Below are 14,787 nucleotides of genomic sequence, written 5' to 3' on the forward strand. Positions count from 1 at the left end.
ATCCTTAGCAGCTTTCTTAAAATTAATGGAAAGTTATTACATGATTCCTTGCTTGGAAACGACAGATCAGTAGCTTTCATATAGCTATTATTTGACGATATTCGTCAAAATATGAAATTACTTTAAAATGATTGGACCTTCTTTTCTGATGGAGAGCTTCGAGGTAATGTTTCTTGCTTACATGTGTGTGTGAGATGGTATGTGATGTCAGCAGCTAGTCGGTGGCTGCGGCGAAATTATACTAGAGAACTCAGTTGTTTACTACAGATCTTATATTTTATTGGGTGTGTTATCAACCTGTTGGTAATATCATGCCTCCGTCGACTTCCGTTGGGTATAGGATGGTCAAGAGCAACTTGTTCGTTTATCTAGGATGACGAAATTTCGAAACACAACGCAGTTATTAAGGGCAAGTACACAGTTTTGCAAGTGTGTAAAATTCACTTCAACTCGCAGGTTGTGATGTTACAGTTCGTCCGTTTTACCACAAGCGTCTCATTCGCGACTTCACAGTCTGGCGAATAACTTTCAAATGCAGGAAACAGCTAGCTGCTTTTATAGTGAGTGTCAATGTTTTAACGAGCGTAAAGCCTCATTAAGTTGCCATAGAAAATCTTAGGACATATTGATTTTGGGAACTCATGCCACAGCAATCAATTTAGCACCGGGATCTTTCTGAGGTAGGACGTTTACGAGGGGTTTCCACTCAGCCTCATAAGGCGATACGTGGAGAGTGTAAGCCAATGTATCTACCTTGTAGGAAGAGGGATACTACGGCAGTAGAAACGCACAGATAGACGACGCATCCGGGCCATGAGTGGCTGGTTGGAATTGTTGGAATATTCGCTATTGTAGTGTTGGGCAGCTGGATGTGAACAGCGCGTAGCGTAGCGCAGTTGGAGGTGAGCCGCCAGCAGTGGTGGATGTGGGAAGAGAGATGGCGGAGTTCCGAGAGCGGACGATCTGGACGTATGTCCGTCAGAAAAACGAAATTTGTAAGACTGAATGTCATGAACTGATATATAATGACTTTTGAACACTATTAAGGTAAATACATTGTTTGTTTTCTACCAAAATCTTTCATTTGCTAACTATGTCTATCAGTAGTTAGTGCCTTCAGTAGTTAGAATCTTTTATTTAGCTGACAGTATTGGCGCTCGCTGTATTGCAGTAGTTCGAGTAACGAAGATTTTTGTGAGGTAAGTGAGTCATGAAAGGTATAGGTCATTGTTAGTCACGGCCATTCTTTTGTAGGTATTATTGAAAGTCAGATTGCGTTGCGCTAAAAATATTGTGTGTCAGTTTAGCGATGATCAGAATAAGTAAAGAGAGAAATGTCTGAGTACATTCAGTTTTGCTCAGCTGTTTGAAAATCAAATATTGTAAGAGGTTTACCAGCACAGTAATTCATAAATTTTTCTAAGGGGATATTTCACATTTATTCCGATGACTGGTTCTACCACGTCGGTAACTAGGAAGGTCCATGGACGCTGGATTATGCCAGGTGTACATGTGACCCTGCCGTATACAGTAACATTGCAGTCGTCGGCAGCCTGAAACATGAGGGCGGTCGCAGGCTCGAAAGTCAGAGCAGAGGAGCGTGAAAGCGAGCTAACGTCGGGGACCATGTCAGTTAGTAGATATTGGTCTGATGATTACTCCGTGACGAGGCGTCCGTGAGCAACAGCTGAGGCGGACGTACGAGTATTAGATATTCTGGTGGGTTGGAGGCGACTTGGAGAGGTGTCGCGGGCCTGAGCGCCTATTGCGACCCGCTCGTAGAGTTTGGGTATCTGCAAGGATCCTGATATTTGCAAGCAGCGTTGCCAAATTGCATATGATACCAGGAGGGAGCAAGACGTGTAGCAGGTGCAGGTTGCGTGACGCTGTAGCTGTGTGTAATTTTGGGTGCTGGTGTGCAATGATGTGGTGACGGCTGGAAATGTTGCAATCTGCCGTGATCCTGGCCCCTAGTTGTCTGGTCTGCTGCGTTCGTGAGGCGCAGGTGGTGGGGTCTACTGCGTGTGTCGTTGAGTCGAATCTTGGGACGCTGTTACTTTTTGCCTAAGTCGAATGGCAGTGAATTTCCTGTCAGCTGCATCCAAGCACCATCCGATAGGCTCTTTCTCATTCGCGATCACTGCGAGCGGTGGGTCTGTCGGCTGCTTGACCAACCGCATGGCCCACAGTATGGCGTCTGATATTTGAGCTGAATCGGCTGAGGTGCGGCGGTGGCGCCAGAGATGTAACTGTGTAGTACCCCCAATTTGATCTCATACATGACTTCTTGAAGTTGCGGTTCCTGCGTGCGGAATTGTCTCCGTAACATCACCGCCTTGTCCGTCTCGTATCTATTCTCCACCCAAGAAAATATATCACCGCCTTGTCCGGCGGTGATATCGGAAACTAGCTCAGTGTGGCCCACCAGGTGTCTGATCAGATGCATATACTTCGACAGGTCATCGAAATTGCCGGTTGTGTGAAAAATGTGCTCCATGACCGTGAACCACAAGTACGGATTCTTGGCGTCGAAATGTGGTAATTAGAGATGAGTGGCGTCCGAACATGTCGGTTTACCGGTGGGCGGACTATGTGCGTGAAGTGGCTGCCGATTGTTTATGCGTAGTTGGCTGTTGCATGGAGAATTGCGATTGTTGAATTACATTGTGTGGCGCGGAAGATGCGGGTTACGTGAACGTGGCGATCAGAGATGATTATGATCGAGAAGGCACTCGGAGCTTTCTGTGAAATTGACAGGATTTAAGTCAACTAACGTGTTCGTTGTATGCCGCCATTGTTGATGCAACGTCAGACAACCGTTAATTTCTTATAAATTATAAACAACTTTTATACTGAATTTTTACAACGCGGTGAACTTAAACGGGGTGGCACTAAGAGCTCATTACCACACAAGCAATCATCATTCTTCAACTGATAGCAAGATCACAACATACAAGAAAAAGAACTTCATTCATTAGGCACAGTAACGAATATCTACTGTTAGTGGCGCTATAGGCAATGTGGCTTGTTGGCGTTTTAACTGTTCACTGATTTTGGGATATAATTGGTGTAGTTTAATGAGTTTATTGATGTACACAGTGATAGAAAATACACTCGTTCTGCACATGCTATATACGAGATACTGGATATAGTGCAGAGTAGCATATACTCTCTAAGACAAGAAAAGGTACTCCACGACGGAATTATCCGACTGGGACCGAAATCGGTAGATGTGATGTACACGTACAATATATATATATATATATATATATATATATATATATATATATATATATATATATATATATATATATATATATATGGCTACAATTTCAGAAAACTGGATGATTTATCAAGAGGAGCTTCACAAACCGAGCAAGTCAACAACGCCTTGGTGCACCTCAGGCCCTTCTGCGAGCAGTTATTCAGCTTGGCATTGATTGATAGGGTTGTCGGCTGTCCTCCCGAGGGATATCATGACAAGTCACGTGCAAATGGCGTGTTCGATCGACAAAATCCCGAGCTGTCAGGAGGGCCCTGTCGGTATTACTCCAAAGATCCGGCGATCTTGCTGGCCCAGGCCAGGTTTGGTAAGCACGACGACAGGCAGTAGTAAATATCGCCTTGTGCGGGCGGGCATTATCTTGCTGAAATTTAAGCCTGCGATTGCTTGTTGTGCTGGGCAACAAGAAGGGACGTAGAATATAGTCGATGCACAGAACTGCTGTAAGGGTGCCGCAACGACAGCAAAAGGGGTTGTGCTATGAAAACAAATGGCACCCAAAATAATCACTCCTGGTTGTCGGTGCACATGGCGGTCGAGAGTCAGGTTAGTATCCCACCGCTGAAATTTTAACCATTTGTTTGTACGTGAACTACCGATTTCCGTCTTGTTCGGATAATTCCTTCGTGGTACGCAGATTTTTGTATTAACTCAAAAAGTATCTTACTTACACAGTAGGCAGTTTCTGGCAACAGTCAGGAGCAGGTATTGCAAAAGTATTATAAGATGCCTATTACCAAAACGATTATAGCTAATTATTATATTCTTAAAGGAAATGGTTCTAAGTGAGAATTCAGTTACAGTAAACGTTTTTTAAAAGTCATTTCAAGACAGCGGTGTGGCAGCAATCATCTTGAGACATTGCTGTTGGAAATCTTGTTATGTTTTTTCTGTTGTTGTCCTACGTCGGCTCTAAATATCATTCGCTTGTCATTCAAATCCTGCTCTTACGTTACTGCCATCACAATTAAGATCTAAAATTTTCTCCTAGCGACATCCCACCTGCGTGGACCTTTGTAAGTCTGATACTTGTGTAGCATTCCTTACACTTGGTGATATTGCTCGATTGTTAGTGGGTGGTCGCTACCCTACTAAGCTACTCAAACTAACTGTGGTCAATTATAATATGCAGTCGTCTGTGTGACGTCTGTTCCTTTGAACATGTCCATGTCCAATCACAGGACCGACTTGCGTAACTAAAGGGAAATTTGTGTGACGTAGCTACTTTGAGCATTGAAACAATTCAACATTTGTATGAATGCAGAGTCTCGAGGCGATAACATTGAATAAATTGTTCTCGGGTTTCCAACCGCGTCAATTGCTTAAAACTACACGAGCTTTCGGCCAAGTACTCATTGGCCATTTTCAAGTGGTATGACTGCCTGTGGGCTGCTGGTGCCCCCTTATATACGCTAGCTGCCGGCTGTGACGTCACTGGTGCCCATGACATTGCCATATATGGGCATGTTTTGAGTCGTCGTTCGATGTGCCCTCTTCAACCGCGCGATCGCTGGATCCCACGCAGCGATGAGCTGCAAACCACCGTCTCTATTCAGAGTGTTTGCGGTAATTTTTATCTCAATAGCTTCCTTTATTAAACTGTCCCAGAAGCCGTTAGTGCGAGCCACGACAGAGGTATCGTCAAATTACTTCCTGTTGACATGGGCAATGCCGCCGTAATTATGGAGTTCGAGGACTATGATACGAAGATCTGTGCGCTACTGAACGAAGATACTTATCGGAACCTCCCACGCAACCGGACATCAAGAATAGTAAGAAAAACATCAGAACTTCTTAAGCGATCTTCAGTGGTGGAAGACAGTGTGGTTAAGAATCTTCTCCCACAGGCGCCTTATGGTTTACCGAAGATACACAAGTACGGGACGCCATTTCGCCTTCTTGTGTCCACAATAGGTTCACCAACATACAAGCTGGCGAAGTACTTGACCAAGCTCCTCGCTCCACATGTGGGACACTGAGAACATCATATAAAAAAACTCAGCAGAATCAACCGTCTACGCCTTAATGAGGATGATATTATGGTCAGTTTTGATGTAGTGGCGCTGTTTACGGATGTGCCTACCAAAGACGCTTTGGGCCTAATTTCCCAGTACTTTTTAAGTGGCGTGGTCGAACTATTTAGGCACACTCTTACGTTCTCCTACTTCGTGTACAACGGCCAGTATTACGATCAGACAGACGGCGTATCAATGGATAGCCCGTTGGTTCCAGCTGTTGCAAACCTCTTCATGGAGGGTTCTGAGGATATTGCCATAGATACTGCGCCATTGAAGCCGAAGTGTTTCTTTCGATACGTTGACGACACGTTCGTCATTTGGCCACACGGGCGCGAGAAACTAGACGAGTTTTTGGACCACCTCAATGGCATCAACAGTAATATCCTGTTCACCATGGAGGTGGAAAAAGATAATACATTCCACTTCCTCGACGTCCTTGTCCACCGTAAACGAAATGGGTGCCTTGGCTACAGCGTCTACAGAAAACCCACCAGCCATCATCATCCAGCACAGAAGCACATAGTATTACAAACATTGGTGCATCGTGCAAAGATAATACATTGCACATCCTCGACGTCCTTGTCCACCGTAAACCAAATGGGTGCCTTGGCAACAGCGTCTACAGAAAACCCACCAGCCATCATCATCCAGCGCAGAAGCACATAGTATTACAAACATTGGTGCATCGTGCAGGAGTAATATCAGACAACGATAACCTGCCCCATGAACTGAGCCACCGACGCAAGGTTTTCAGGAATAATGGCCACAGCGCCCATCAAGTGAAAGAAAAGATTTCTGGGAAATGTCAGAATAAGACCAGCGATGAAGAGCAGGAAAAGAAACTTGCTTTGCTGCCATTCTATGGCTCTGTATCGGGCAAGATAATCCGCCTGTTGAAAAGACACAAGATGAAATCAATCTTCAGGCCACCAACGAAAATCCGTCAATTACTGAGACCAGTTACAAACGCAGTAGGTTCCAGAACACCTGGAGTCTACGAAATTCCTGGTGAGTGTGGCCAGAAGTACATCGGACAAACAGTGTGCACTGTGGAATAACGCAGGAAAGAACATGAGAGGTATTATCGCCTACGCTATCCAGAGAAATCTGCATTAGCTGAGCATGCGTTAGAAAACGGTCACCACATAAAATTTGACGATACCTCTGCCGTGGCTCGCACTAACGGTTTCTGAGACTGTTTAATGAAGGAAGCTGTTGGAATAAAAATTACCGCAAACACCCTGAACAGAGACGGTGCTTGCAGCTCAGTGCTGCGTGGGATCCAGCGATTGCGCGGTTGAAGAGCGCACATCGAACGCAGACTCAAAACATGCCCATAAATGGCAATGTCACGGGCACCAGTGACGTCATAGCCGGCAGCTAGCGTATATGAGGGCGCACCAACAGCCCACTGGCAGTCATACCACTTGACAATGACCAAGGAGTGCTTGGGCGAAAGCTCGTGTAGTTTTAAGCAATTGACGCGGTTGGAAACCCGAGAACATTTTATTCAATTCAACACTTGCACTTGAAAATTTATAACTGGACCAGGACTCGAACCCAGATTCTCTTCTTCTTGCAAACGGTCGACTTGACCGCCTCAGCCACCCGTATATGCTTCTTAACGAACTCAGAATTCCAAGTCCTGGTCACCACAGATGTTGTGAGCCCTTCCACTTTCCCCATTGCTCGCATCGTCACTGTATTCCCGCAATGGTATGCATTCGCATTGAAATAGCCGTATGTCGGTGGAGGAATGTCTATACAATTACATGTGTGCTGTCTGTTCTTTAGGACCTGTCGGAAAGACGAAACACCACACCTAAATATAAACAATTATTGTTAATTCGTAAATTTTTAACAAAAATATTTCGAATTGAGGTTTCAGGTGTAATTGAATTTTTTCTAAAGGTCACTTCAAGGCAGCTGCGGCTGCAGCAATCATCTTCAGGCATTGCAGTTGGACATTGTGTAGTCTTTTTCTAGCTTTTGCCTTACATTAGCTCTGAATATCATTCGCTCATCATTTAAATTATCCCCTCCCGGTAGTGCTACCAAAATTAACACGTGACACTGTCTGCTGGTGACATCCCACCTACGTGGGCATTTGTTCGTCTGAGGCTTGGATAGCTCTCCTTACAACTCTGCAGATGCTGCTCGACCGTGGGTGGGCAATCGCTGCCATACTTGTCGGCGCAAACTGTGGCCGTTTATAATATATTCCTCTAGTCCTCTTGCACATTGCAACATTTTGTATAAAGTGATCTCCTAAGGGGGGTAGGACGTCAAACTGACCGACTTGGAGCAGGACAGGCACCACAGGACAGTTTAATTTCCACTGTCTATACTTTTACAAAAAAAAAAAAAATCATAAAACTTTGTCAGCATGACCAGGAAGGATTCAGAATTCGAAAACATAACGAAATAATTTTTTTACTTGTGAAATTTCATCATTTTTTTCACTTACTAATGGCAGTATTTGTTGCTATAGGTACACTTTTCTTCATAAGTAAGAGAGATTCTTCGATGAATTGTACACAGCATACTAACCATACTTAAAGGTGTATGAAACTCTAGAATTTTCGAAAGCTGGTAAAAATTGAGGTAATTAACTATAAAATTTGTGTTTTTCCTAAACATGAAGTTTAAAATATAACAGTTCATTCGTTTTTTCATAAATTAAATAAATTGTAGAGTTTCATACAACTGTGACTATGGTATGAATGATGTGCAAAATTCATCGAAGAATCTCTGTAACGTATGAAGAAAAGTGTACCTATAGCAACAAATGCAGCCATTAGTAAGTGAAAAACTGATGAAATTTCAAACGTAAAAAAAAATTATTTTGTTATGTTTTCGAACTTCCACTGGAATGAGTGTGAATCCTGAATCCTTCCTGGTGATGCTGACAAAGTTTTATGAATTTATTTGTAAAAGTATAGACACTGGAAATTAAAATGTCCTATGATGCATCTCCTGCTCCATTCGGCCCGTTTGACGTCCTTCACCTTAAAGTTAGACATTTATTGTTATACTAATAGCAACAAAGTAGGGTACCTATGTCAAAGAATAATACCGATTATCTGAAATGGAAGGCAGTAGAGTTACAGCAGTAACCCCCCCCCCCCCCCCCCTCCGCTATTGTGGCGGCAGAGCCGGCCGAGGTGGCAGAGCGGTTCTGGGCGCTACAGTCTGGAACCGTGCGACCGCTACGGTCGCATGTTCGAATCCTGCCTCGGGCATGGATGTGTGTGGTGCCCTTAGGTTAGTTAGGTTTAAGTAGTTCTAAGTTCTAGGCGACTGATGACCTCAGATGTTAAGTCCCATAGTGCTCAGAGCCATTTGAACCATTTTGTGCCGGCAGAGCGAGCGGCTGCAGCTGTCGGCGTACAGCAGCGACTGGGCGGACGCCTCGCCTCGCTTCCGGAAGGAGTTGCGGATCTTCCTGTGCCGCAGCCATCGGCCGCTCATCCTCACCGCCAGCAAGTTCTGCGCCATCTCCAGGCAGACATTCCTCCGGGTCAGTCGACATTTGTACTTTGCTAACATTCCTTACTATGTCTGTACCACCGTACCGATTCTGTGTTGTATCAATTAGTACGTTGCTACAATTGTATGATGTTGCGTTGACATCAGGACGACAACGGTTAAAATCAACATCAGGCCATCCAGATTTACTTTCACTGTAGGTTCCGTAAATCAACTAAACCTAATGCCGGAATGGCTGCTTTTATACGAACCCGACCAATTTCTTTCCCCATATTCCCCCTTTCCAATCGCGTGTGAACCGTGGATTTATTTTCAAAACTTTTCTTAAGAATTCACTTTATATACTAGCGACTCATCAAGAACACTAACACATTGAATCACACTATGTGAGCGTGAAGTTGCCGGCCGCGGTGGTCTCGCGGTTCTAGGTGCGCAGTCCGGAACCGTGCGACTGCTACGGTCGCAGGTTCGAATCCTGCCTCGGGCATGGATGTGTGTGATGTCCTTAGGTTAGTTAGGTTTAAGTAGTTCTAAATTCTAGGGGACTGATGACCACAGTAGTTGAGTCCCATAGTGCTCAGAGCCATTTGAACCATTTTTGAGCGTGAAGTAGTTGCCAGTGGGTAACTGATGAAAACAATTTTTTTTCAATAAATGGAAATTTTATTCCTAAAAGCCCTTTTTTTAAAACAGATTTAAAATTATAATCAGAAAGCACCCTGTAAATATCAAGTTACAATTTATTCAGAGGCAGAAATAACAAAAAAATTTTTTTTGGGCAGTATGAGCTTTCGGACTGTGAACATGGCCACTGCCTTTTAACACGGCCGTAGTCACGACCGCTCACAACAACCTCTGAAAGACTACACTGGTGCAAATCTGCAACACACGAGATTACTTTAAACTAAAAATTTTAACAACTCACACAAACACATAAATTATGCACCCCGTAGGAGGGATGGAAATGGTACAAAACGCTCACATTAAAAATTATTTGCCACCGAAAGTGCAACTTGTTTTTAAAAAAACTCTTACGGTGGAAGGGTGGCAACTTTATATACTAAAATGACCATTTAAATTAAAACCCATGAAATGCGGTCTTACATAAAATGTACAAACATGCTCTACATTACATATATACCACCTTTCAAGATGATAGGTATGATGAAAACATATTTCAGGAATTCGGCCTTTTCACCTTAAGCAATAAAATCGTTAACACCGAATCCGACAAACATGACAGAGGCAGCTATTAACGTACGGCAGACCGACAGACAAACAGACAGACACTAACTGCTTAACAAATGCGGACGAGAGACAGACGAGCAAGCTGGGGACGAGAGACTGACCAAGAAAACAAGTAGAATTTAACAAGTGAATGAACAGCATATCTCCAGTCACTTAACTTCTAATAAACTGCGATTTCTGGCGAAGACCTGTCGTAGCACCCCCAAAACGCTCTCCCGAACCGTCCGCTGCCAGCCGCTTCAACAGACGCAGGAAGGCGCACCGATCTCCCGTCTCATGGCGTCGCAGTTCGCCCCGGCCAGACCGATGTCGTGGGTTAACTCCTGTTGCTCTCGTGTCGGCCGCGAAGCCACAACCCCTCGCTATACGGCGCGGCCCCATTGTACTGACGTGGCGACCTCACATGCGCCGACGTTCAAGACGGGCAAGTCATCTTGTGTCTCAGTGCGCGACTGACCAACCGATCGAACCAACCGCCAATAACCACTGCGTGAACAAACTCGAGCAGACTGGAGGCCTAACACATACTAGCACTCCGGACGACAGACACACTGACTGCCCCACACTGACCCGGCTGATCAACTGACCAGACTCACTCCGACTGACGAACTACCCCTTTGCGAGCTTATAGCGCCCCTTAAATGCACGTGAACAGGCAACTTTTCGCCTTTCCCACTAGAGGGACACACCAAAGCTGCGACTGACACAGCGGCGCCACCGCCAGAAACGGAAGGCGACTGCTTTAAGGCCGGTTCCCACTAGGGCTGCCGCGCGTCAAAACCGCGCGTCAGCGGCGTGGTTGCCATGGAAATGGCGTCAGCGGCAAGGCGCGGCGGGCTCTGCGTCGCGGTTTGACCATGTCGAACCGCTTCCGCTGCCGCGTGACGCGCTCCAGGTGCGCGCCGCCAATCACAGAACGCGCTGAGCGTGACGTCAGGTACGGAACCCCGGGCCACACGAACTTTCGCCAAACCGCTGGCGCGGACGCGGCGGCAGCTATGAAATACTTATCATCCGATTCCAAGGAAACTATTCGGTAGAAAAATTTGATTCTTGGGCATGTTACAGCCTGATATCTTCTCTCGATAAAGGACCGAATTTCTTTTCGTTATTCATCGTGGTTACTTGCTGTATCGCATTTACGTAAACCTTTACACGAAATTTGAATGAGTGTGCAGAGGTAAAAACGCATTGCGTGGACTTTACGTACAGTTCATTTTAGGTAATACATTATTGCGTATGAAATTTAGTCAACATATCGAAATTGTTTTTAAAGCTGAGAGCAGAACGATAGCTATCACCGTTCTCGAGATATCGAATGATATGTCGGCGGACGGGCTGTACAGTGACCGCGCGCAGATCGCTCGCGACGCGACCGATACTTCGTCCTGCTCGTCGTAAACCATGTGGTTGTATCAACTGCAAATTTCGTAAACGGCTCAAGAAATCGAAACGTGTTTTTTTGCAAACGATAACTTGTAAAAAGTCATGTATTTCGTTGCATGATAAATATCCAAAATCTGTTTATCTATCGAGATATGAAAGAAACTACAGTTTTTTCGGAAGGGATAGATGAATTTCTTTAAACGGGATTTAATAGCATGTGGAATGAGAAGTTAAACCGAGACTAATTTACTGGTATGTCATAAGATGTAATTTGCTAAGTATCTACAGCTATTGATTATTTCCTTTGGAAGTAACAAACATTATTTTTTCTTTATCCAGTGTACTTTATTGGTTCAAGACGCGTTTCGCCTTTTACTTTAAGGCATCTTCGGTGGAATCTAGAATGATTCAGTTTTGTTTTGATATGTGATACTTGCACATTATAAAACAATTCACATCTTTTTTTTACGTGAATAACTGATTCCTTACAGTGAATCGAGTTTTTGGCGGACATCTGCGTTTCCCCTCGCCTGGTCACATGCTGGAGGTTGAACTAAAACTTAGATTATGAAACTTAAGCACATTTTCATGTTCACTCTTTTTTCTTCTGTCACTAGCTGTAGACATTTTACCGAAAACACTGATTTGAAGTCGTAACTACAGTGTGTTCACCTCATGTCCCTTCCTGTTTGGTTTGTTTATGTACATGTTGCCAATCTAAAGAATTATATGCTGAAAACTAATGTTTGTTTATTTTTGTTCTCCTTATATCTGTATGTGTGTGTGGCTAGCCAGTGATAGTTATAGAAAGTTGAAAGTGAATCCAGTAGTTGTCAGACAGTGGTTGAAAGATTTGGTGTTCAGCTGATTTCAGTTTTGGTTTAAATGTTTTGTGGAGGAGTGCATGGAAGAGTAAATTCACTGCTTACATTAATAGATAAAATAGTAGAATAGCATTTCAACAGATGATTATTATCAGAATACTATCACCCAACCCCTTTTGTCCTCTGGATTTATAAGTATAAATATTAACAAACAATTTAAATTATACATTAAATAATTTCCTGTATATTTAAAGTTCACAGTACTACCGCTACTTTTAATGTTTATCCATTTATTTAATAAGAAAACTATTTTTATTGCCTCATAATATGTCCTGTCAACTAACCCCTATTGTTGCCAAAGTTGTGCCGCAATTTCCTCTTCCTCCTCTATTTAATTCCGTACCTCTTCTTTAGTTACACGATCCTCCTATCTAATCTTCAGCATTCTTATTGATCACCGCGTTTTGAAAGCGTCCATTGTCTTCTTGACAGAACTGTTCATCGTCCACGTTTCACTTACATACAAGGCTGCACTCCACACAAATACCTTTGTAAAATAGTATCCAACCATTAGAATATATATTCGATGTGAACAAATTTTCTTTTTCAGAACGCTTTTCTTGCTATTGACAGTCTTCATTTTATATCCTCTCTACTTCTGCCTTCTCAATTACTGTTTCCCTTTCAAGTCATTGAAGTCTTAGAAATGCAGTTTGGTTTCTGTACAAGTTGTAGGTAATCTTGTGTCCTGTGTTTTATCGATGACATCTCCAGAGCTTCAAAGAATTTTTTTAATTAAGATTGTCAAAACCTTTCTCTAAACAGGCAAATGCTATAAACAGTTTCACAGGTCTTCAGTCAGTCTACTTAGCTAAGTGGTAGGATTAGTATTTCCTTACGTGTTCAGACATTTATTTCACAGGAATCTAACATTGTTCTTATGTTACTTTGTACAACCCGTCCCCCCCTCTCCTCTCTACATATTCCTTCCACTTTCTAGTCTTCTCTTATTTGCTTAGTTCTGGCTTGCCAAGTGAGTTCTTGAGAGTTGCTTCTCCTTTGGTCAAAGTTTTCTTTCTTCTTTCTCGTTTTCATTCTCATTTTCATTGCGATTTTGGACTTTCTGTCAACGTCATGTTTAGACGTTTCTATTTCCCATGGCCTACTTTATTTGCTGCATTTTTATATTTTTCCCTCTTGTCATATCTAATATATCACGTTTTATCTATCGATTTCTACTGTACCTTTTTCCCGTTCTCATACTCTGCTGCATTCACCACTTCTTCTCTCAAAGATATCCATTCGTATTCTAGCGGATTCCTTCCTCTGTTTCAGTCAGTCGTTGCATTACGGTAACTTTAAGATTATCGAAAAACTGTGGGTCTTGACTTATTCAAGTTCTATCTCCTTAATTTGCTACCGTTTATTGTCTCTTTAGTTGTAAACTGCAGCTCATAACCAATAGATTATTGTATATTTGCGTCTGCACCGGGAAAAGTCTTACAATTTAAAATCTGGTTTCGAAAACTGTTCCAAATGTATATTATTCTTTCGTGATTCTTAAGCAAGGCGCTGGCGATGATTACATTATGCTCTGTGGGAAATTCTATCAGGTGGCTTCCACTTTCATCCCTTCCACCTAGCTTCTGTGTTCTTACTGTTTTCGTGTACCTGCTACCGTATCACATTTTAAATTTTTGTCTCCCTTAACTATCTGAATAATCTCTTTTATCGTACACTGTTTCAATGTGTTAGGAGATAGTAAACAATCATGAACAGTAGTCATGAAATCTTCTTATGGTGAAATGAGAAAACATGAATAATGAAATATGTGAAAGAGTACATTGTACAGAAAATGAAAAATTGGTATGTCTTCACCCAACTTCGTCTTTCCTTCATGTAGGTGTAAGATATAGTTATTCAAACACACCGGTCCTTTCGGTGGGTCCCACCCCGTACCACAGTGGCTGTCCGTCATTGGCTACCGCTAGCGTCTGCCGCTTCCAGATGGGAACGCCAATTCCGCAAGCTGCCGCGTCAAAGCGGAAAACGCTTGCCGCTGCCGTTGCCGCACGCCGCGCTGCCGCGCTCTAGTGGGAACCGGCCTTTACACTACGCGCTGCTCAAAATGGTTCAAATGGCTCTGAGCACTATGGGACTCAACTGCTGTGGTCATCAGTCCCCTAGAACTTAGAACTACGTAAACCTAACTAACCTAAGGACATCACACACATCCATGCCCGAGGCAGGATTCGAACCTGCGACCGTAGCAGTCGCACGGTTCCGGACTGCGCGCCTAGAACCGCGAGACCATCGCGGCCGGCACTACGCGCTGCGGCGCGCTCTTCAAAACAGCAAATTTTACCACGGCTCAGTGTGCTCTGTTTGTAATGACTTTCTCGTCGGTACGATGATAAATTCTAATCTTTCACCTTTCCTCCATCCACAATATTATTTTCTCCTACCGTTCTTTCCATAAATAGATATAATTGACGAATAACATTAGTAACCGTCCTGCATTACCTTGAATTATCATAGT

The 14,787-nt window shown here is 43.5% G+C and overlaps 1 protein-coding gene across 1 annotated transcript in view; it reads left to right on the plus strand.

The window, feature by feature from the left end:
• LOC126260884 (odorant receptor Or2-like) overlaps positions 1–14,787 on the plus strand; it is a 45,905-nt gene that overhangs the window by 19,061 nt on the left and 12,057 nt on the right. Inside the window, exon 4 of the mRNA XM_049958326.1 lies at positions 8,666–8,821. Coding sequence (XP_049814283.1) covers positions 8,666–8,821 — 156 coding nt within the window. The remainder of the gene's footprint in view (positions 1–8,665; positions 8,822–14,787) is intronic.

This window comes from Schistocerca nitens, chromosome 5, assembly GCF_023898315.1.
Source record: "Schistocerca nitens isolate TAMUIC-IGC-003100 chromosome 5, iqSchNite1.1, whole genome shotgun sequence".
Lineage (NCBI taxonomy): Eukaryota > Metazoa > Arthropoda > Insecta > Orthoptera > Acrididae > Schistocerca > Schistocerca nitens.